The sequence below is a fragment of the Carlito syrichta genome, unplaced genomic scaffold (assembly GCF_000164805.1).
Source record: "Carlito syrichta isolate Samal-C Ts95f unplaced genomic scaffold, Tarsius_syrichta-2.0.1 Scaffold308256, whole genome shotgun sequence".
Lineage (NCBI taxonomy): Eukaryota > Metazoa > Chordata > Mammalia > Primates > Tarsiidae > Carlito > Carlito syrichta.
The window spans coordinates 856,650-880,770 of record NW_007252352.1 but is presented as its reverse complement, the minus strand read 5'-3'; the positions used below and the strand labels follow the sequence as shown (position 1 = coordinate 880,770).

The window sequence follows — 24,121 nt, the reverse complement described above, 5'->3', positions numbered from 1 at the left end:
CTTTTGACTTGCACAAAGTTTATCACATATTTGGGCCGTATGATGATTTCGTAGCTACATGAAATTTGCACGAAATGGTAAAAAAAGTTTATTCTATCTTTATATATACCTTTCAGCCAGAAAGATTCATAAATACTGTCTGAAGATAAATTAAACTTTGGCATGAAACACAATTTATGAAAACTGCAAAACACTTTCATGGATTCCACCAAAAAGATACTAAATTTTGATGACTAGCAAACTTCCTTATAGAAATAAACTGCAATGTTAAAATAGAACTAAAACAGCAATATAAAATTTTAAAATATTTTAATAGTAAATCATATCACTTATATGAGTTATTAATTAAGCAAATGACTTGCAATCATAAAGAATATTTTAAATCACTTATATCTTAGCTTCTGCTAGGTGGATCTGTAAAACATGACAGACGAAGAAAGAAATATGGTTCACGTTGAAAAGAGAAAATATGACATCCTCACATTCTGTCGCTTCTTTTCTTTTAGCTGGTGTGATTTTAGTGACTACTTTTGTGAGAGTTAAAAGTTGCACAAACCTAAATTTAAAGGAAGCAAGTAAAAAACGCCCATTGAGTGCTGATAGCATTTCATCACTAGCAGTAAAGCTATGGAGTGTGGAGTCAGTAAAAAAGTAAATAGATAAACAAAAAAAAGAAAAAGAAAGAAAATTAAATCTGGGTAGACTGAAAAATTCTGTAACTTATTTATATCACTGTTCTAAGCATCTGAATTGCAAGTTTTTATAAGCGCACATTCTTGGTTTTGGTAGTACTACAATTTTTTTTTAACATTTAGAGTGCTATTTTGTATTTTAAAGCTTTACAAGCCCTCCTCAACCTCCTTTCAATTTTTTAAAAAATAATTACAGTCATAAGGATAACCCTATATCAGTCTCTCTCCTTTCCTCTCTCTCATCTCTCTGTCTTTCACACACAAACACATACACACACACGCGCACGCAATCCCTTATGCTTGACAAAAATGCAAGAAAAATAAAATGTTCATTTAAATGCAGCTTAAGCTCAACTGTCGAAGAGCTTATCCCTTCTAAAACTCCCACCTTCTTCTCTGTCACACACATACACACACACACACCCCCACAGAACTATGAGCTCCTAGAAAAGTAGTTGTTATTGCTCAACTCATCTTCCAGCACCCACCATGCAGCAAAGTATCTGATCTGTGGAAAATGCTCAGTGACTCCTAATGGACTGAAGTAAGGGAGGAAGGACTCAGAGCATGATGACTGGATCCTTCTGGATCCACTACAAGCCATGGCTACCAGCTGAGATGAATGCATTGTCAAGGGCTGATTCCCAGTGGTACGATTTCAGGGAGTATCACAGGAGCCTCTCATTTAAAAAGGGCAGTCCCTCTCACAAACATATTCTTTATGACTATTTATGACTGAAATCCCTTGGAGATAGCTACACTACTTCATTGCAATGATCACAGTAATGATCGAGAGTCAGGTATAACGGAGAAGAGTGGCCCATGACTCTTCCATAAGATACAAAGAGTAGACATACCCTTTCCCTGAAAATAGAGTTTGATCATAGTGGTGAAAAACAAAAGAGGTCCCAAGATATCTGAAGAAAATATAGACAAGGAGAAAATATACAAAGAGTCTGAGAAAAACCCCAAAATTTGTTGAAGGGTAGCATAACCTTTCGTGGCTATGATGACCAAAGCAGATAGAAAGAAAGAATTTATAGAATTAAATTTATGACTATAAACACTTTATGTCATATTCTAGATCACCTCTCAAGTTTAAAATTAAAGAGGGATCTTGTGGGGCCCTAGATACACAGTTGTCTGGTAGAGGTTCAACACGAAGGGTGCCTTAAGATGTCCCCTACCTACAAACAACTGGCTGTTCAGTTGCAGTCGGAAATGCCCCTCCTCCGATGTCTCCCTGGTGCTCCTTGGAAGGCTGTCCACCTGCAGGGAGGTCTCCTTGAGGTTCCTTTCGGCCCGGACGTAATGCCATTGGTTGTCGTTCAGAAGAGAAGGGGATTGGACGACGAGCTCTACAGGGCCATTCCCAACGTCGATGGCAAAAGTAATCTCTGTAGGAGCTGAAACCAACAGGGGAAACAGGAAAAAGGTTGAAGGAAGTCCTCCGTGCTTTTAAGACACAAAATGTATGCGTGGGATAAGTGATTGACAGTCAATATCAATGTAGAGAAGACTTCTTTTAAATTCCCTGCAGCACTGAAATCACAATTAATAGTAACAACTACCAAATAAAATGTGCAGTGCATACATGCTCCAAATCTTTTTTTTTTTAACCCTCCAGTTGGTCTCTATTGTGCAAACTCAGGAAACAGGATAGGGGCCTACACCATTGATAAACCAGCATCAGTGCTGAGACTCTTTTTTTTTTCTGGGTTTATTGTGGCTTCCGTTGTGTCCTTCTGGATATCTGCAGAACTTAGCTAGGCAGCTTACTCCTTTGGAGAGAAGACTCATGCCCTGAGATGCCAAATGCCCTCCTTCATAATATTTCATTAATGCAGGTGATACAAGCATTTATGCTATTCTCATGACCAAAAAGAAACTCGGAAAGTTTCACTGCCTTATCCAAGGACATATTGCTGCAAGTAGTGGTGTCTGCAACCAAACCCAAGCCTCCTGCCTCCATGATGACCTTTCTCCATGGTTCTTTCTGCCTCCATGTAATAATCCCTACATAACGTAAGCCAAGTGGCAGCCAGTTAGTAATAATACTGATGACAGGAAAATGGCCATGGTGATGGTGCTGGGGATAGTGATGGTAACAGTGACTGCAATGGTGCTGCGGGTGGTAGTGGTGGTGGTGGTGATGGTGGTAACGGCGGTGGTGATAACGGTCTGGCATATGGTGCTGTGGGTGGTAATGATGGTTGTGGTGATGGTGGTAGGGTGGTGATGGTGGACATGGTGGTGATGATTATGGTAGTGATAGGAGTGATGGTGGCGATAGTGATGGTGGCAGTGGCACTATGGCAATAATGACTGGCAGATGGAAATGGCAGGACAGTAGTTACAATCAACTCGATGCCAGGTACTGTGCTAAGCGCTGATCATGGACAATATCATTTTAGTCCTCAAAACTGCCCTCTGAGCAATGTGAAGTCATCCTCATTTAATGAGGAGTCTAAAGTCCATAGAAGGATAAATGTCTGGCTCAAGCCAGGCTCGGTGACTCAGCCTGTCATCCAGCGCCCTTGGGAGGCTGCAGTGGCCGGGAGCGGCCACTGGGCTCCGGTCTGGGCAACTGAGTGAGACTCCAACTCAAAAAAAAAAAAAATATATATATATAAAATGTCTTGCTCAATGTTTCCCAGATAGTAAGCAGAATCTGACTCCAAAGCAGAATTCATTATTCTGTTGTATTGGGGATATTGTCTTATATTTTCCATTATTACAAAAGACTTTTCTAAATATTAAGGAGGTAAATAAGTTTATTATAAATTGAGGTTGAGGAGACAACAGTCTTCTTTGAGTCGCTGGAGGCTTCATATGCCAGACATTCCTTTCCTTCTCAGCACCTGTGATTGTCCCCTCTCCCCTACCCCTTAAAACAGGAGATGGGTATTTACCTCACAACATCATCAACTGTCAGATACATATGATCAGAAATGCCAAGGTCAAACATCACCTTGGACCGCCTTTAAATCCTAACAGAAAGTCAGCCCTAGCAGAAGTCCCCATTACACAGAATCACAGAATTTCAAGTAACTGAGAACTTGAATTGCTTCACTTTCAGGTGAGCCCTGACTTAAGAAAAGGTAATAAAGTGGAAATGGTAAAAATGGGATTTGAGAATGTGGACTCTGGAGCACCATGACCTCAGGCAAGTTTTCAATGTCAACAAGCCTCAGTGTTCTTATCTGCAAAATGAGAATACAAATAGTACTTCATCATCAGGTTGTTTATCCATGAATCCTGATGCAGTTCTTGGAACTGTGCCAGGCAGATGGTGTTGTTCGTGGTACCTTCTCACACGATTTGCCAACCCAGACAAATTGGCCTTGACTTAGAGATCCAGGCATTAAAGAGAGCAGAACTGAAGAAACCAATGGGGTGACTGCAGGACCAAGAGTGAAGGTGGCCCTTGGAGCTGTTTCCTGATCCTTCTTAAGATTACCAATCCCACCTTGCAGCTCCATACATCTCAGAATTAAAGACACACTGACTGAGAGTTGACTGGGCCCCCTTCCCCTTGATGTTTCTCTGTAGAGGATTTGGAGAAGGAACGTGAAAGATTTGGCTAAAAGCCTTCCTGTAAGGCTGTTCTTGTGGCTATTCAATTCCACTCAGACAGCACATCTTTGTGGAGGGTTTGCTGCTCCACTGTCTGGCCCCTTCCCTCCCCTTACCACCTTCGTGTTGGGTTTCCTGTCTGTGCTAACCTCTGCTGCAATCTGCAACCCCTGTTGTGTAATGATCTGTTTACTGTCTGTCTTTCCCACCAGTCTGCAAACTCCAGACGGACGCCTCATTTATTGTACACCCAGCACCTAGCACTGTGCCTTGTATACAGGAAACTCTCACCAAACTTAAGTTTTATTCATTAAAACATTGTTATACTGCATATACTACAAAATTGCAATTTTCTTTTCTTTCTTTTTTTTTTTTTTTTTTTTTATTTTTATGTCCAGGTATGAGAGTCCACGGGAAGTCTTTTTAAAATTATTATTTAACTTTATTACAGTAACTTTAAAGACCTACTATGTTTAAACCATTTCTCCTGGAACTGAGGGAGAATCAGTAAACTGCAATAATAAAAGCTATATTTATTAAGTGCTTACTGTGAGCCAGGTACCCCACTAAGTATTTTTCATGAATCAACTCACTTAAGCCTGGCTGTGACTTTATAAGATTGGCAATATTTCTTAGATGAGGAAACTAAAGTACCGGCAGCTAAGTAAAGTGACCCACTGAGGCTAGGGCAGATCAGGATTTGAATCCAAGTGATATGTCCCCAGAGCTCTCCTTTTAAACCACTCCTTGTATGACAAAGCTTCTGGATCTCGAAACCTATGCGATCCCCTGTGTAGTCAAAGCTGGGATAATAAAGACACGTGGAAATAACTGAAAGAAAAAAGCGTGAGTGAATGAATAATACCTCCCACAAAAGCCAGTGCCTTTGTGGCAGGGCACTTGAGGCAATCGCAAGATAGCTCTTCCTTGCTAGAGGGGTGGACATTGCCCATTGGCCCTGGACGGGAAGGGACTGGCCTAGACAACACCATCACCTTTATAATGAACTACCCTCTAACCCTCACCTTCTGACAAACATCTCTTGCCATCTACTCGGTCATTCAAGACAAAGCCAAGGAGTCTCCTCAGCCTTTCAGTGGGCTTTAGTAGTGGGTTAAAATATGTGGATTCAGCCGGGCTCGGTGGCTCAGCCTGTCATCCCGCGCCTTTGGGAGGCTGAGGTAAGTGGATGGCCTGAGCCCGCGGGTTCGAGACCCGTCTGGGCAGCGAGACCTCATCTCTACAATAAATGAAAAAATCAGCCGGGCGTAGTAGCGCGTGCCTGGCGTTCTGGCTACTCGGAAGGCTGAGCTGAAGGATCGCCGGAGCCCGGCAGGTCGAGGCTGCGGTGGCCGGGAGCAGCCACTGCACTCCAGTCTGGGCGACAGAGTGAGACTCCAACTCAAAAAAAAAGGCGGATTCAGAGATGAATAAAACAAAATGTACTTGCGGTTCACTTTTGAGGCGATCAACAAAGAAAGGGCATGTTCATGTTAGGTGTTATACTAGAACGTCCACCAGGTTCTTCTAGGAAGTGAGAAGAAACCTTCTAAGGAAATCCTTCTGTATGGTATTTTTCCTGGCTTAGCCCTGGTGCCCATTATAAGATAGCTCTGGGACCCATTTCGGTCTCCTTCTCCAAGTTCTGAGTCTTGAACTTCATGAAAACAGAACCACAACTCCATTTCTGTGTCCTCATCCCCAACCCAGGTCAGGATGGGAGCGATCTCAGGGCCCATTTATAGAATAAATGCAACACAAGGCCTTCATGTAGTCAAGTCACCTCTTTGACCTTCCAGGTATTCATGTGGAAAAATGATAGGTGCGAATTCACTGAACCGTTGCCAGACTTTTGGGGGGACGTTAACTCTTAGAGGATCTGGCAGGAGTTGCAGTTTCTATCGCCAGACAGGAAGCACACACAGTCTTCCACACAACTGCGGGGGCTTCCTGTATGCCCCCTCTCCCAAAGCCTAGAGGTAAATAAATGATTCGGTGTACTCTGGAGTTCCAACAGTCTCGATTCTTGAAGCAGTTTTGCAAAGCAGGATAGAGGGTTACTCTAAGGAACCACGGCTGTCTGGCTGGGTCCTGGATTCTGACCCTTCCCTGTTGTGTGTGACTGTGAACTTGCTACTTCTCTCTCTTGGCTCACCCTCCTTACCTGTGTATTGTGCTGTGATCATCATAGTGCAGTATGGTTAAAAATCATAGGCAAGAGTGCTTGAAAACATAACGAAATAAGGCATTTTTTTTTTTGAGTCAGAGTCTCACTCTGTCGCCCAGACTGGAGTGCAGTGGCCGCTCTCGGCCACCGCAGCCTCGACCCGCTGGGCTCCGGCGATCCTTCTGCCTCAGTCTTCCAAGTAGTTGGAATTACAGGCATGCACTACCACACCCGGCTAGTTTTTGATTTTATTGTAGAGACGAGGTCTTGCCAAGTTGCCCTGGCGGGTCTCGAGCCCGCGGGCTCAGGCAATTCACTCGCCTCGGCCTCCCAAAGTGCTGGGTTTACAGGCTGAGCCACCGAGTCCAGCAAAATAAGGCATTTAAAGAATTCTGCGTAGTGTCTAATCAGAATTATCACTCAACAATTGACCCTATATATAATTATTAGTAATATCAGTTTTTTCTATTTTCTGAAGTTCTGATTATAATAACTTTACGTTAGTATCACATTTGTTAATATTCTTAGTATGATACCGCTGAAATCTAGAAATTAAATAATTTTTTTTATCTATCTACCAATCTATAAATTTTTTCCACTGAGCAACTCAGGAGATTTTTGGTTTTTATTCTGTTTAATTTACAGTAAGGTGGATTAGAAAGTCCACTTAAATGATATTATTAGAAAGCAGCCAGGGCATTAGATTAAGAAATGAAATGATTAAATTCAATCACTTAGCGAGTAGGATAATGATATATCCTACAATAGTTGACAAACAGTACTAGGATTACAACTGTACCCCAATATAATAATTTTCATATTTCAAAGAAAACGTAGGTATTTACTAGCTCCCTACACCTTTCCAGGCATTTTTCAAAAAATAAATTGTGCATTTCAATCTTGACAACGGCCTCAGAAGAATCATAACTGATTCCCTACTACCGCCACTCCTTTCCTAGCAATACCCAGAGTTTGCTTTGGAAGCCTATCCGCTCTTTCACCTTTCACTTTGGGGAAAGCCCGTCCCAGGTGTAGGGGTCGGCATAAACCAGTCTGCATTCTGCACTTCCCTAGCCACAGTCATTGGTTCACAGATTGCTGGATGGATGGCACCCTGGGAGGCCTGGTTGTGCAACCAGGAGGGCAGTGCTCCCTCTCCAGCTGAGACGCGGCTCTCTCCCAAGGGAGACATGGCCCAAGACTTAAGCAGACACTCCGAATTCAAAGCAGAGAGAAAAGCATCAGACCACGGATAATTTTGTTGAACGGCTGAATCCAACCAGAAAGAAGGCTAGTCCCATTTGCTCTGGACTCAAGTCACATGCGCCCGGACCAGCGAATTTCCATTCTGGTGTCGGCCAGTTCAGATCGAGTTTTCTGTTCATTGCAGCCAAAGGCATCTGGTTGGCATACAGGTGCCACCCACCCCAATCCCATCATGCCTAAATAAGCACGGAAGGAATAAAGAACTTGCCCAAGGAAGCTCGCAAACTGACTTGGAGGAACAGAAATGTGTATCCACAATGAGTTCTTCAGTCTAACCTCCTTCTGCTACACCAGGCGGAGTCTCAAAAGCCTGCCTTCTGTGCCCTCGTGAACTCCCTCATCAACTCCAGAGTATCTATTCCTATCTGTCCAGCCATCGCAAGATATTTGTCAAAATCGCTATTGTTTTTTTCACAATTCCATTTGAAACACATTCACAAAGACTTGACAACATGGTGAAGTGTCTCCCTTTTCACAGAACGCAGACTAATCCCAAGGCTACGAAATTCAAATATCTTAGTTGGAAGCAGCCTAGAAGGAAATGGATTGAAATTTTCATGGAAACCTGCTGTTCCCTGTCCAACAGTTTGGATATATCAACCTTGGAAACTGCTGCTCAGATAGTTTTCTAGGAACACTCCTTGGGGATGGGAGGAAAATCTATTCTGAGCCACTGCATCTGTTAAAAGGCCATTTCCTTTCCAAGTAGCTGGTCTGTGGAGGTTTCTTGCTAGAAACCCTTCAGGGTAAAAATTCCATCTGCCTAACTTGCATTGAGCATGAGTAGCTGTAAGTAGCTGTAAGTAAGGAATGCAGGATTCTCTTTTAAATGTCAATATTAAAAGATATTTTGAGACTTATAAGGCCTTAGACTTGTCAACATATGTATATACATACATATATATAAAATCTTGTTTTGAAAAGTATATGCTCTCCAATCTGGTGATCAAGTATACACCAGACAATGATATCAAGGGGTTTGAGTTTTGCCAAATTTAATTCCAACTTACATTAAAAACATCTTTTTGCGTAACCCAAAGGGCAAAATATCACAAAGTATGAACAAATCGGACACCGATACATAATTGACACGAAATCATCAGTCATTACCTTGTGATAACATACCACGTCGTTTGCCACTGCTTTAATGAATCAAAAGGCCGTGGGGCCTGGTTTTTATTAAATTTACATTGAGGTTATTATATCCAGATTATGAAATGGTTGGTACTTAACTCCGTGTTTTCAGAGCCTGGTCAAGTTAGGTAGGAGGGATCTTATTTCACAGCAAAGCCACAAGAGCTTCCTCCCATTAATAGTCTCAATTGTTGGAGTAAAAGGAGGTTAAAACTACTAATTAAGGAGATCTCTTTCCTTGTATGTATTGTGCTGTAACTGCAAAATAAACACTTAGCTGCTTGGTGACTTGCAGGAGACTTAAACACCTCTGCCATCTCGTCCAGTCAGTGTTTTTGTCTCCTTTTCTGGAGCTCTCAAATTTCCAGTTTCTGTGGCTAAGACATTGCTTAGGCTTTCAAGGGTATTTCATGCAGTCACATCATCACTGTGATATGATCAGTTGCATCAGTAAAACCATAGAAAAACTTTCATTTGGATACACATAGATGGGCTACGTGATGATGATCATGAGTCTTCATGGTCATGGGCATAAGAAGACAAGGAGGTGGGTATAGACGACCCTGTACGCAGATAAGGGGGTGCGCTGAGTGCAGAGAACTGAAGGCAAAAGTAACTGAAAATGCATCTTTATTTGTATCACTTCACACAAGTAAGTCTAAGCAATATCACTAATAAAATATTCTTCTACCAAACAAATCTTTTGTTAGTCTAAGTTTTAACAGAAACGGAAGCTACTGTCAATTTTTAATAATGTATACATAAACTTCAAATTAGTACTTACCATTTAATACATATTATATTCTGGAGGGAAGTAAATACACAGAACTCCAGACTTAACATTGGTTCCTGAACGTGCAGACTCAAATACATGCATTATTCTCAAGAGTAAGAACCGAAGTTCTCATTTCTCATCTTTACAATGTGCTGTGCTAGTGTTGTTTAACTCAAATATGCTGTCGTTTAACTCAGATTTACCGTGGAGTGCAGGAATGTATAGAACCACAGGGTTTGGGGACACAGATTGCACCCTAAGCAAGCTCAAGCAATTTCAAATCCTCAGGAATGTTGTAATTTTTACCTAATAGAATAAAAATCTATGATAAACTTTATGGTGAAAATATTTTAGTGAAGATTTTTCATTTGCAGGGATATTTGGAAGTTGCTAGAATCAATCCTGAAAAAAAGACATGGGCAATGTTATAATTTCTAGAATTTAGTGTAAAATAAAAATTTTATGAATCTTTAACAAATATATTCTTAGATTTAAATCCTTTTCTAACTATTTGTATTTCTGTTGCTTTGTGTGAAAAAACATTTAAATTTATAATTAATAAAAATTGTCTTTTTGCCTAATACGAGGGAAGATAAATGAACAAATATGATTAGACTCTTTTTTGAACACAAACATTTATAAACAGTCAATTTCGATGAAGTGATTGATAAACTTGCAGAAGCAATGGCTTAGGAACAGACATTTTAATAATGTTATTATAATGAAAACAAACCAAAACATAAGTACGCTTTTTCCCTTGGTATAAAAAAGAATTAATGCAATTTTAAAGACATTTTATTTCATTTTTACTTTTGAACTGAAATATATTCTCATTAGTGTGATTACATATAAAATGTTCAATAATAAATATTTCACCATCTGTGTTTCTCTTATTGTTAATTTTACTTCATGATTATTCCTGAAATAGCTTACTTATAAGGGGTGAAATGTTAAAAGACAATCCACATCCTGGCATCAAATGTATTAGATACACCATTGTTCATGGGGAAGTGGCAGAGAAACCATGGCAATTCTAACTGAGTTAGTCGTCACACACTGCTCGTAGTGGGAGATGTCAGAAAATTACTTTTGGAGCAAAGGTACAAGAAAAAAGCAGACCCCTAAATATGAATAGAATGTCTAACAATAATCCTTTCAACATTCCAAGGAAAGTGTGGCGAAAAATGCCCCGTTGAGTGGAAGATTAAAGTCACTAGTAAGAAATACCCACGGACACTGTAATAAGTGTCCATGGGAACTTTTGGAATGCACATATTTTTGAGATAGAATGACTAAGTGCTGATAGGTCATAATAAATTACAAAGCATTGGAAATTATCACTGTTAATTTTAAAGATGTCCAGTGAGATCAATTTGAGGTCCAAATCAGCACTGGTCATCGGCAGCAAAGGGAAAAAAAAAAACTTGTTCTGTTGTTCAGTTATGTTAAATTCATAATCGAGGACACTTACAGCTCATTTCGAGTCGAATGAAGTCTTTAATGCCAAGGTTTTCTAGGAAAACTCCCGATAAAGCCGTGGTTTTAAAAAAGAAGGAAATATCGGCACTGAATTCCGCATGGAAGGTAGGAAAGTGGAGGTAAGAGGCTTCTGTGTAAAATGAGACAGCATTCCAGAAGTGTCCTGCAAATGAGAAAATCCTTCAGCACGGTTCATCATTTTCAGTGGGGTCTGGGGAAGCACTGGGCATGAGGACCATTTTCAAGACTAGGGGCCACTGCACAGAAAAGGGACAAGGGAGTGAAAACATCTTGTGCTCATGTAATGCAGAGAAAGCTTCTTTAGATTGAGTACTCACGGTCACCATAGCAACGCAAGGGACCAATTCTCCAAGCAGCTTCTGAGTTTGATCTGTCGGTGTCAGTGATAACTATCTGAGTGACAGGCAAGTGGTCTTTGAAGGAAAGAAAGCCAGTATCGTTTGTCCTGAAAAACATAAATTGAAGAAGAAAAAAGAAAGGACAAGATGTGTATAATCTAGGGAATCTTTTATAAGACCCGCTCTTTTAAAAGTGATTTGGGTGGTTGCAGCCGTGTGGGGCAGAGAGGGTTATCCCTTTCATCACATCCGTGTGTGAGGGACAGGAAAGAATGTGAATTACAAAACCTGTGGTCAGCTTCCCAAAACAAGTGAATTTTATATCTTCTCTGTATGTGCTTACAGGAGCGATAGTTTACAAAGATTACTGCTGCTTGTTGTGGCTAAAAGCACCCCACCTGCCCAGTGTGTGCTAATGGGACATTCAACATCACCTCGCATTCTCATCAAGAGTCCGCTATCTTAGCAATCGATTTGAAATAGGGACCACAAATCTCACTCAAAAATCATGCCAAGGACTGTTGTGGCCACCTGCCAACAGGTATTAATCAAATGTGTGTATATATGCGCGCGTGCGCGTGCGTGCACACACACGCACATACACACACATCACTTTTGAACTCGAGGCACTTTATAGTTACTGGTTTGTTGCTTTTCATTTTGTCATGAGTTTTAAAGATCTCAAGAGTTAATGACTCTGACTGTGCCTTGGCTACTCATGAGAATAACATATTGCCTAGGCCGGGCTCGGTGGCTCAGCCTGTAATCCCAGCACTTTGAGAGGCCGAGGCCAAGCGAGTGGATTGCCTGAGCCCGCAAGTTCGAGACCCGCCTGGGCAACTTGGCGAGACCTCCTCTCTACAATAAATCAAAAATTAGCTGGGCTGGTAGTTATGTAGTTCCGGCTACTTGGAAGGCTGAGGCGGAAGGATCGCTAGGGCCAGCAGGTCGAGGCTGTGGTGGCTGGGAGAGAGCTACTGCCTTCCAGCCTGGGTGACAGAGTGAGATTCCAACTCAAAAAAACCCCACAAAAACATATTGCCTAGTCAACTTTTGATAAAGTCAAAAAGAAGAGGGATAAGTCATTGTTTCTTCCCTCTAGGTAGGTTGTGTTTTTAGATTCATGGTGATGGCCACACCTTTTGGCTGAGAGTAAAAACTGGTCTTGAATTTCTGTGTTCTTAAAGACATAGGATAGATACTGGGGATACCAAGAATGCGACTTGTCCCTTCTCCTTTGTCCATGTGACCTTAGACAAGGGATCTAATAATGCTGAGCCTCAGCTTCCTCATTCGCAAATGGGGATAATGACACATACTGCAGAAACATAGTAAGGAAATGATGTTTTTTGTGGTCATTTGTTTTTGTTTTTCCCAAATAATCATCCTCTGCAGTATGTGTCATTATCCCCATTTGCAAATGAGGAAGCTGAGGCTCAGCATTATTAGATCCCTTGCCTAAGGTCACATGGAAAAAGGAGAAGGGACAAGTCGCATTCTTGGTGTCCCCAGTATCCATCCTATGTCTTTAAGAACACAGACATAGAAACACATAGATGTGTTCTGAAATCCAAGTCCCCCATTCCTAGATGTGCTAGCTTGGGCAAATAATTTGATTTCCGAGAGCCCTAGTGTGCTAGATTTAAAAATGGACATAACATTGGTATCATAAAGCTATTGAGATGAAATAAGATTATGTAGTTACTTAGCATGGTGCCTGATCTATGGTAAATACTCAAAAATGGCACTGGGGACACTTATTTTAGTTTTCATCTTTGTCCCTGAACCACTTCGTGGCCCTAGGCAAGTCGATTCATCTTCTTATGCATCCAGTTATGATTCTGTATTAGAAAGCTTATACTACACAGCACATGTGGAAAATTAAATTTTAAGATTTATTATCCAACTCATGAGATTTGGAGAAAAACACATATTAGTTCATCTTGCTTATAAATAAATCAAATATTCACCTGCACACATACTCCTACAGGTTTATCAAGAAAAGTGTAAAGAAATATATTATACAATATCTATAATTTAAGAACATGTATTTAGAGACCATTCAAAGGATATGAAATAAGGCTTTTGTCTCAGTTTGAAAGCGCATTTATGAATGTTGCATAGACACAGGAATAAATTTGAATCTTCACACTCCAATATCTTTTCAAGCAGGGATTTCAAAGTAAATTCTAAATAGCCAAAATGGAATAAAGACCAAACTCAAATTCTCTCCTGAAGTAAATCTATACTGTTATAGGATTTTATTTCCCTGTATTCTCATTTCAAGTGGTGGATTCTGAAGTCTGTCCATCAATGCCAACCACTGCCTTTCCTATACACTATGACACCTTGTCTACATTAATTTGATGCCCTTGTGTCAAGGTATTGAGATATACCAATAACACTCTAAGAATAAAAATCTCTTCCAAATAACAGAGAAAAAAATCCTATTTAGTTTGATAATGCAAAGCACAGTACTAAACATACTTTTTATCTGAAAGCTTTAAAAAAAAGTCAATTGCCTTCTAAAATTATCTTAATGCAACAGAGACATACGAACTCAAGTGCCTACAGGGGCCAGGCAAGCGATAAAAATAAGTGAATCCAACTTTGTGCTAGTAATAATGGAAACTGGCACACAATTTCAGCATCACAAGGTTAGAAGAAAGACTTCCAGAAAGTAGATGTCCCACTTACCAAAGGGCAGTAATATCCGCTAGCAATTGGAAATTATGCCAATTATGAACAGAAGACCAAAGAGCCAGATGAATGTAAAACTTTTCAATTTCCAAATCTGAACAATGATTTTAAAATTCCATAAAAAAATATTAGGATGGGAACCAGCACTGAATGGGCCAATAAAACCCATATAAGGGCCAAGTTCAGCCGATAGGGAGTGTAACGATCAAGGGGAACTAGTACATTTATAGTGACTAGGGTCCCATTGAGAATATGATTGTATGTCATAAAATTTCTGAGTGACAAGTATGATACCAACATTTTGAAACAAATGGGAAGACATTTGGGATAATGGTGGTGGTGATGGCAGTGGTGGACTTTTATTCATAATCGAATCATGCAAATTATGGCGGTATCTATTAATATGCAAGGAGTTCATAGCTATGGGTTTGGCTTTTTCCTACCAAAGAGAAACACTTTGCTGTCTTTGACTTCCCTTGGAACAATCCTTAAGGCCCCTCGAAAAACGGTTGAGAGATGGTTGTGTGGCACTGAGAAAGCCTGCCACGAGGACCAAACTAACATGAGGAGAATCTATGTGCCTCCCTGACCCAGTTGCATGATAACATGGCGGTCTCTCTGGGCCTCGGGTTCCTTATGTTTTAAATTTTTACAGTAATGCTAATCTGATATCGTTGTGCAATCAAAGAGGATAATGAATATAAAACGGCTCACACGGATTAACACATAGTAGGGACTCAATAAATAGTTAATGAAAATCTCATTGGAGTTTGAAATTAAAAAAATAAAGTATCTTTAAAAGGAAAATAAAAAATGGATCCTCACTGCCGGAAGGAATGAGCAGGCCAGCCAGAAATTCCGGCTTGCAGACTGTAAGGGCACAAGGAATGGACAAGTGTTCTCAAGAAACACTGCGGTAAAACTTAAAAACAAAAACGTGTGTCTCAAGAAGAAAACGCAGATATTTTCAAGAGTCAGAGTGTGGCACAGAATTAGTCAATGTGGTTTTGTCTTAGTTTACCTCTCTGAACCTTGGAATTTCACTAGCAGAGTGAAGGTGGGGTTATAGATTTCCTTAATGTACTATTCAAGTGTGATGAAATGTCATCTTCTGCAGCCAATTTGGGTTAACGACTGCTCAGAGCAATTTCAATGACTGCACTTATTAAGAGAAATAGTGTTTTTCCCCCCTTTTTATGTCCTACCCTCTTTTAGTTACTCAAAAGTAGAATGTAAAACATTACACATACGGCAGAAACACTTAGAAAATTCGAGGAATAATTCAAGACCCCAACTCCCTTTGAAGCTCTTGTTTGAATCTGAGTGGATCCATCTCAAGAGACTCCACAAACCCTTTCCTTGAGTAAAGTCCATGAGGCCCTTTATTTCCTGTGGCTGCAAAGAATAAATGATCTGTAAGAAAGATGCCTGCAAGCAACCCTGTAAGTCTGCAGTGCTGCACTGATGCTTGCCAATAATTATATCTTAGCTTTGTTTAAGGGGCAATTATTTCTCTTTTGCCTGCCTTCTGAAGACTTCTCTATTAAAAAAAAAAAGACCCAAAAGATTAGGTAATAGGAAGCTCAAAATGCCAACCAAAGCAAACGCAAGCATTGCCTGTGGTCAAATACACAGAGTCTACACTAGGATAATATCCATCCCACTGTGCTCCACACTATTCATACCCGAAATCTTGTTCTCAGTACCTAGCAGAAGAAACATGAGGAAGGAAATTTAAGTATATAGGTAAGTATATATTTAAAACTTTTAGAAACTCTGTTTTTTTTTTACAAGTACTGGAGAAATCTGAAACCATACGGCTCTTTACAAATAGAAGTGAAGAAATAAAAGCAGGTTTTGGTTTATGGACACTGCCAAGGTTTATTCAATGTCACTTCCCCATTAAGAAATTAAAATAGCCCTCAAGACTTTATAGATGTAAAATTGATTTAAACAATACTACCACAGATGAAGATTTTTGCAGGCATAATTTTGTAAATCATACCCTGAATATGAAGAAAGAAGTAATCACTAGTGCCAAAAATATATACCTTTCTAGGTTGGCATCAGTCCAATTCAGGAAGCAAGTAGATTAAAAGTCAAAACTCAAGATGTGCATAGTGCAACTGTGATCCCACACACTTAGGTCCTGATGATTCCAAAATATATCATTCTTTCTCACATCAACTGTTTGTCTTCCCCATCTCTCCAAATTTCACAAAACTCAAATCCAGTTCTTGCTAGAAAATGTCCCCAAATTCCTTTCCTTCTCTGTCCTTACTTCACTTTTTGCATACAATTATTTGTGATATTTATATAGTGATGTGTGTGTATAATTGATGGGTTTTTTTTCCCCTTTGGAAAATGAGTAGATATTATGTAGAAAATAAACTCAGCATTAATCAGCAATGTGGCAAGGGTGTCTACAAAGTTAGACCATCTGGACCCATTGTGCTTTGCTTTATCTCTGCTTGGGGAACCCTCCCTTTGCCCAAGACTTATATTATATCCTGAAATCGACGTTCTCCGGCTTCCTCAGGATGCCTCCTTCTTCAGCTAAGCTCTCACTTTGTCCTACACCTCCAACTTCTACCTTCTTTTATTTTTTATTTTTTTTTTGAGTTGGAGTCTTACTCTGTCGCCCAGACTGGAGTGCAGCGGCCGCTCTCGGCCACCGCCGCCTGACCTGAGCCTTCCGCCTCAGCCTTCTGAGTAGCCGGAATTACAGGCACGCGCTACCACGTCTGGCTGATTTTTTTGATTTATTGTAGAGATGAGGTCTCGCTGCCCAGGTGGGTCTCGAACCCGGGGGCTCAGGAAATCCACTCACCTCAGCGTCCCAAAGGTGCGGGATTACAGGCTGAGCCACCGAGCCCGGCTAACTTCTCCCTTCTTTTCTGTCACACACGTTTTTCCATGAATATATATTAATTCGATCCCCCACTAAACACTTCCCTTAATGTCACAAGTACCTGTTCACCCGTCCTCCACTAGCCGTTTTTCCAAGGGTCAGCTTTCTTCCCTGTGTTCCTCAATTCTGTGGATGACTTGCCCTGTACACCTAGTTGCAGAGGCCTTAAACATGCAGATACTCATTTCTCATCTTGTCCTTACCTCCTCCTTTGTTTGCCAACAACGTCACCAATTCCACCTTCTTTATGTCTCTTCATTCAACTGCATTATCCTCATCCTCCCAGCCTTAGTTTTATTTTGAATTTTCATAGTCTCTGACTGGGCCTTGGAGATGTTGTATAAACTGCCTCCCCACTTCTAATCTCTCCACTCTCTTAATTCCGTTCATTTTTCTTATGACTCCAAGACACATAGGTACAAAATGTGAACCATATTTCAAATTGTATAGCCTAAGACCTTTTAAGAGATCTCTATTTCCTCTAGATAAAATCCAAACTCCAGAATATTTACCGAAGAACAATAAAATTTAATTTGTATTTAAAACCACAGTTGCCTTTACAGAGGGGTGCTCTGTCTAAAAAGAATAATAATAGTAATTTATAAGTGAGAGTCATCGCTAGAGTTTGAAGTTACTATTCTAGAATGTCCTGATCGTTTGAGGTTCAGCTGAACACCTCACATCCCTGGAATAGAGGGTGGTAGATGCCTCTTGCCTTTCCTTGGCCAAGATAGCATTAAAACATAGTTTCACACATGATCTCACTGAATGCTGATAACAACCCTAAAATGACGTTAAAATAATCGCCTGCATTGTACGGGCGAAGGGATTGTCATGACAAAACTTGTCAAGGTGCATCATTTGCAAATATAGATGCCAGGATGTGAACCCAGATTTAGGTGACAAAGCATTTGCCTATAACCACCAATGTCTTCTGTGCTCCAACATGGATTTCTAATCTTTAGAGAGCAGCTGTCTCACGAGTGAAACCCGGCGTTTTTCACATTTGGTTTGCATCTTCCTTGGACAGTGCTGGAATGACACCACCAGACACTGAGTCCTTGAGCTGTCCTCGGTGGGTCTCCCCATTCTGTGCACACAGACTTTCTCCACGTGAGATACAATTCAATTGATTAGGTTTCAGTTTACTAATTTGCAATCATTTTCCAGCCCTGCATTCCCTGAGATTACACATGGGTCACCTTGTCAGGAGTTCTGGGAGCCGCCAAACTCTTCAGTTACACATTTACAAGCAATCTCTTGGTTTATTTCTAGTCAGGACAGATCCATCCATTACATGGTGAGTTTCACTAGGAAACTTTCAGATGGCAGCCTTGTTTGGGGGAGAAGGGACCTCAGGGTTATTTCCTTACTCTACCTGGAGTTTGATGGCTGAATGAACTTTGTGCTGGCATGCTATTACTTCTGTTATGTTATTTATTTCATTCCCTAACTTCTATAAATCAATGCTGCCTCTTATTGTTTATTTAAGATATTGCAAAAAGAGAGAAAATAATAATAAAAAGATGACTTATAAATCTTTGAGAACTGATTCCACACCCCATCTGCTAGCTGCACAAATTATTGCTAACTCAGCCAGTATTCTCCAGAGACAGATATTCTCTCCCTTTTTAAAATAAAATAGAAACTCGAAGCGTAGAGAAGGCTAAATGATTTAAGCTCTATAGTTAATAAGTGACAGATCCGGGATTTGTTCTTTCCATTACATAATAAAATATTACTTAGAGATTCATTACATTTTACATCCAGAAAATGACAATGTTGCCAGCAAAAATAGCTACAATTGTGCATGTTCTAAGTGTATTACATGAATTAACTCATGACATTTTCACAAAATACCTTTAAGGCAGATGTGCGAAGGAGATAGAATTATTTCTTCTTTTTCTACACGATGAAGATACGACCATTTTTTAAAAACGCAGACATTGGAATGTATCTGTAGTTCGGGGAGAGCACTGCCATGGGCTGCAGAGACTGCCCCAGGCAGGGGAGAAAAGGCAACGGTGAGAGAGGGAAGTGAGGGCAACGGGGCGTCACCATGTTCCATCCTGTCCGGGCTGTCCCCTGCAGCCACAGCTGGCTAAGAGTTTCAGCAAGTTCTGATCAAAGCGAGGTTTTAACCAATGTCTCCCTGTGTGGCCGTGTTCTGACTGGCGAGTTCTGAATATCCCTGTGGTAAAGCTGCCTCTTCAGGGAGAAGATCACTTCCTCCCACAGGGTCAGGACAGCCAATTCTGAACTGATTCCTTTGTGCTCTATATAAAGACCAAGGCCCTGCAGCCGTTTGGCCATATCTATCAAAGTCGAAAAGTGTATAATCTAGCAATTCTTCTACGTTGGGAATTCTAGCCACTGGAAATCACCATTTGAAAAGGGGAAAAAGGTATAAATCAGGACTCAAAAATTGTCATTGCAGCGTTGTTTCTCATATTGAAAAATCAGTTACCAGTCGACTACTATGCAGCCATTCTAATGGACAGAGTGTATTCATTTTCATGCTCATTTAATGAGCCAAAGAAAAGACCTCCAAGATACATTTTTTGGGGGGGGGGGAAAACAAGTTGGAGTATAATGTATTTAATTTTTTCTCACATGTAGTAACAACTGAACAAACACATTAAAATACATTTAAAATGTGGCATATGCATAGAAAGATATTTATATGTAGAAATACCTTACTTGCCAGGCTCGGTGGCTCAGCCTGTAATCCCGCGCCTTTGGGAGGCTGAGGTGAGTGGACTGCCTGAGCCCGCGGGTTCGAGACCCATCTGGGCAGCAAGACCTCATCTCCACAATAAATCAAAAATTAGCCGAGCGCATGCCTGTAATTCCGGCTACTCGGAAGGCTGAGGCGGAAGGATCGCCGGCGCCCAGCAGGTCGAGGCTGCGGTGGCCGGGAGCGGCCACTGCACTCCAGTCTGGGCGACAGAGTGAGACTCCAACTCAAAAAAAAAAAAAAAAAAAGAAATACCTTACTTACTCAACAGTTATATCTATGAGTAAGATTTTTACATATAGGGTAGAATTAAGATGAGTCAAAGTAGTAGTGAGATGAGAGTTTCTACTTCTTTTATTTAAAGGCTTCTGAAATAGTTGAATATTTTTACACTGAGAATATATTACTTTTATAATGAAAAAAATTCCTAAAATTAAAAAAATCAGGAAAAATAATCCCACGTATGCATTATTTAAAATGTGGTGGGCCAGAACTGACAACTATAATCAAACTTACAGAGAAGACAAAAGAGGTAAGCAGCTCATCTAGCTAACTGGATATGAGTAAGAGCTACTATTGGGTGGGTAATGCCACAAAGTTAGTGATCAATAGGCAAATCAAAACAGAAACCAAGACTCATTGGATTTTTAATAAAATTATGATATTTTGTTATCGACAGTCAAAATGTTGTAGAAAGGATACAATGGAAATGTGAAATCTAAATCTTGATATTGACTTAAAATTGTATTTCTGTTACAACCTTGCAACTGCTCAAAAAATGAGACTTCACCACTTAGCCACAGTATATTTGTAGAGCTTGAAAAATAACTGATGTAATGGAAGCATCACCCTACATTTTAATTATTTTCTACAAGCATAAAAAGTAATATTTCATAGCTATGTTTCGTTTTCCAGAACCCACAGAGGATAAACTGTTCATGTGAGATACTTTCCCTCAGTAGATGATAGGATGGTGGTATCACTGAATAAAAAGAAAGACTAAAAAAAATATTTAATGCTACCCTTGGCAAAATATCAACTATTTTACCTCATCTAGAATTCTACAAAATAATGATTTTATATTTTGGTTTTGAATGTTCAACCTCTCATCATAAACTCTTTCCCCCCGTTTTCATATTTTTAAACCTGCTTCTCTTGACTGTGCAATGCCTTTTATTCTTTTCTCTCAGACACCCACAGAAAAGACTGTCTTAAAAAAAAAAAACAAGTTTGAAACCCAGTCGTGGTAACTTAACATAAACAAGCCAGTATCAAGTAACCCCGGAATGTATACTTTAAGCGAAATTCAATGACTAAGACAGCAGAAGATAGCTAATAAGTGGAAGGCATATTTGGCCAGGTAAAGAAGGTGGGGACAAAGGGAATACCTCCTTTCTTTCATTCATTCATTCAACAGCAATGATTGGAGGACCTAGCAGGTGCCAGGCATTCTAGAAGGGACCACCAACAAACTGGAATTATCTTTTGAAAGGTGGGCCCCTTGTAGTATACTCAGAATTTGTTCCTCCAGATGGGATGGTCAACCAAAGTTTTCATCTGGAAGTTTTGTGAAGAATGCATCACAATTTGCAGAAGAAACACCCAAGTTGTGGAAAACAGGTGATCTGTTCTTCCACCTTGACAACACACCTGCCCACATTGCACTAACTGGCATGACCCCGAGGCCCTACCGTTTTTATTTACTCTATCTCTCCCCAAGCAGCTTTTTGTTTCCCGAAGAAAAACTCTTGAAGTGTTTTGCTGATGTGGAAGAGGTGAAACAAAAAATGACAGAAGCATTGTTGACAAGTTCAAAAACAGTTTTGAGTAGTGGAATAAGCATTTTGATAAGTGCATTGCATCAAATGGAGAGTATTTTGAAGGTGATTGAAGTTTAAACATGGAAAGATAAATGCACAATTTTTTACAAATAGATTCTGAGTTTTGGAGGTTACCCCTTGTACTTCTCTCCAACCCAAGAGGCTGATCCTGGTTATAGTACAGGATGCATGTGGGAATTCAGAGACTGCAAGAGCAAAAAACCAGATAAACCCATCCTAACTCTTGTCTGCTTGGAGGAAAGGCACTTCCAAAATTCAATATGCATTAGAATAGCTCATAAAAAGATTCATGAATAATAAAATAATACAGATTGTTCAATGTACTTATTTTTTAAAACTAAGAGAACTTTTTGTGTGCTTTGAGGTGACCTTTTCCTTTCAGGATTCAGGGTTCAAGTCCAGCCTCAGGATACCACCTGGTATAAGGCACTGAACCCAGAAAACTCAGCAGTGAAGGTTTTGAGAACATCAAAGGAGGTCTGAGAGATCAAATAATGATCCAGGTGAAGCAAGCCCTATAACTGCTTTTTAAAAATTCATTTTTGAATTTAAACATATGTATAGTGTGCAGCATGATGATTTGACATATATATAAATTGCAGAATGGTCAAATCAAGCTAATTGACATACTGATCACCTAACATGGAAACAACTTCAGCATCTGTTAATGAATGAATTAATAAGGAAAGTATGATACATACACGATAAATACTATTCAGTATTGAAAAAAGCAAAAACGTTCTGTCATTGGTGACAACACAAATAAACCTGAACAAGGGCACTATATTAAGTATAATAATTCAGCGGTAGAAAGACAAATAACTACATTTGATAGTTAAGGGAGAATCAGTCTGCAGCAAAAGGCATTTAGCTTAAAATTTGGTAAATATTTCTTGTGAGATAGTGCAAAAAGGGGTGATGGTTAACAACGAAGTAAATTCCAGCTAATCCTAGAATGGTTATGGACTGACCTACCTGAAAACAGAGCGGTAAAAATGTCGGACAGAAGTCATTCGCCCACCGGTCATTCATGAATTTAGCCGCATTTACTAAATAATGTCTCTGTGGCAGGGTAGAATCAAGGGCTAGCAAGTGGTTTGAAGCTCCAGGATTCCATACATGTTGTGTTCTTTAGGAAAAAGGACCATAGATTTCCTTTTCTGGGTGAGCAGATGACCAGAATTTAAGCCATCATTTTCTCTCCCTATTTTTACCATACCACTTGACACAAGGTGCACTGAGAGCAAAAGGAAAGAGCAGAGCTACTAGAAATCAAATAAAAACTTCTGAGCTTTCTTCCAAAATAAATAAAAGAATGTTCTACTGCGAAGCAAGAGAACTTCCCTTTAGTTCGCCTGGCTGTTTGGACGAGAAAGCTCCGCATTCGGGCCACCGGTCATCACCCTGAGGAACCCTGCGAATTCACCTGGCCTTCTCCAGCAGGCCGGGCAGCCAGCCTTTCTGGCCTCTCTCGCTGGATGACTGTTCGTCCACCTCCCACGCGGCCTGGCACACTCCTGTGCTCTTTCCAGGGGCTGCAGACTGGAGCTGTCACCAGCTTCCTTTCTTAACTCTCAACAGTCCATCAGTTCAAAATCCACTTAGTTGGGAGGATTCCTGAAGACTGGATGATTAAACTGAAGAGAAGTTCCTTTGCAGTCATTGACTGTAAAATAATTATTTACCACATTTCTCTCTCTCTCTCTCTCTCTCTCTCCCCCATCCCCCGCCTTCTATTTGGCTGGGATACAAACCCCTAAAAAAAACAGCTGTAGGGCACCCTTGATTCAGATGTCTAGTTGAAGCTTTCTTTTACTCTAAGAAGGATATGTGTTTTTGAAGTTCATCGAATGACTTCTTTTTTTCCTCTCCTCACCCAACTCCACCTGCTGAGCTGCCCCATGTTCATCCACCCTACAACGCACACTCATTTTTTTTCATTTACTTGGGTCTCACTGAAATACACAACAGTAAGTCAATCAGTTATAAAGGCTTGTTAACACAAAACAAGCCGGCCATGGAGGTGCACCTGTAGTCCTGTCTACCCGAGAGAGGCTGAGACAGGAGGATCACTTGAGCCCAGGAGTTCCCAACCAGCCTGGACAACATAGCGAGACCCTGTATCTAAGAACAAAAAGCACAACGAAAAAATTGTTAATCACCAGAGGCTTGGAAAATGTTTAAGGACCCCTGAGCAGCCTGACTTAGCAAAAAGAAACACACATGCTGTCGTAAGGTGATTTGCGAGATGCTAGGAGAGCTGCCTCTAGCATCCTTACTGGCTGGTCATGAGTCAAAATTGGCAACTTTGATGTGGTCAGTGACAGAGTTCTTGGATTTGTCTGGAATCTCAACTCTGCCCCCTTAGTCAGGTGACTTTAACCAAGTCGCTTGTGCTCTCAGAGTCTCAGTTTCTTTTCCTGGAGAAAAGAGATAATAAAATCGACCTCAAGAGTTGTTGAGATGCTCATATGAGATAGGGTT

General features: G+C 40.4%; 1 protein-coding gene across 1 annotated transcript in view; it reads right to left on the bottom strand.

The window, feature by feature from the left end:
- CNTNAP5 (contactin associated protein like 5) overlaps positions 1 to 24,121 on the bottom strand; it is a 697,937-nt gene that overhangs the window by 154,454 nt on the left and 519,362 nt on the right. Inside the window, exons 17-19 of the mRNA XM_021716185.1 lie at positions 11,428 to 11,555; positions 11,082 to 11,252; positions 1,880 to 2,098 (exon numbers count right to left, since the gene is read on the bottom strand). Of these exons, the coding sequence (XP_021571860.1) occupies positions 1,880 to 2,098; positions 11,082 to 11,252; positions 11,428 to 11,555 (518 nt within the window). The remainder of the gene's footprint in view (positions 1 to 1,879; positions 2,099 to 11,081; positions 11,253 to 11,427; positions 11,556 to 24,121) is intronic.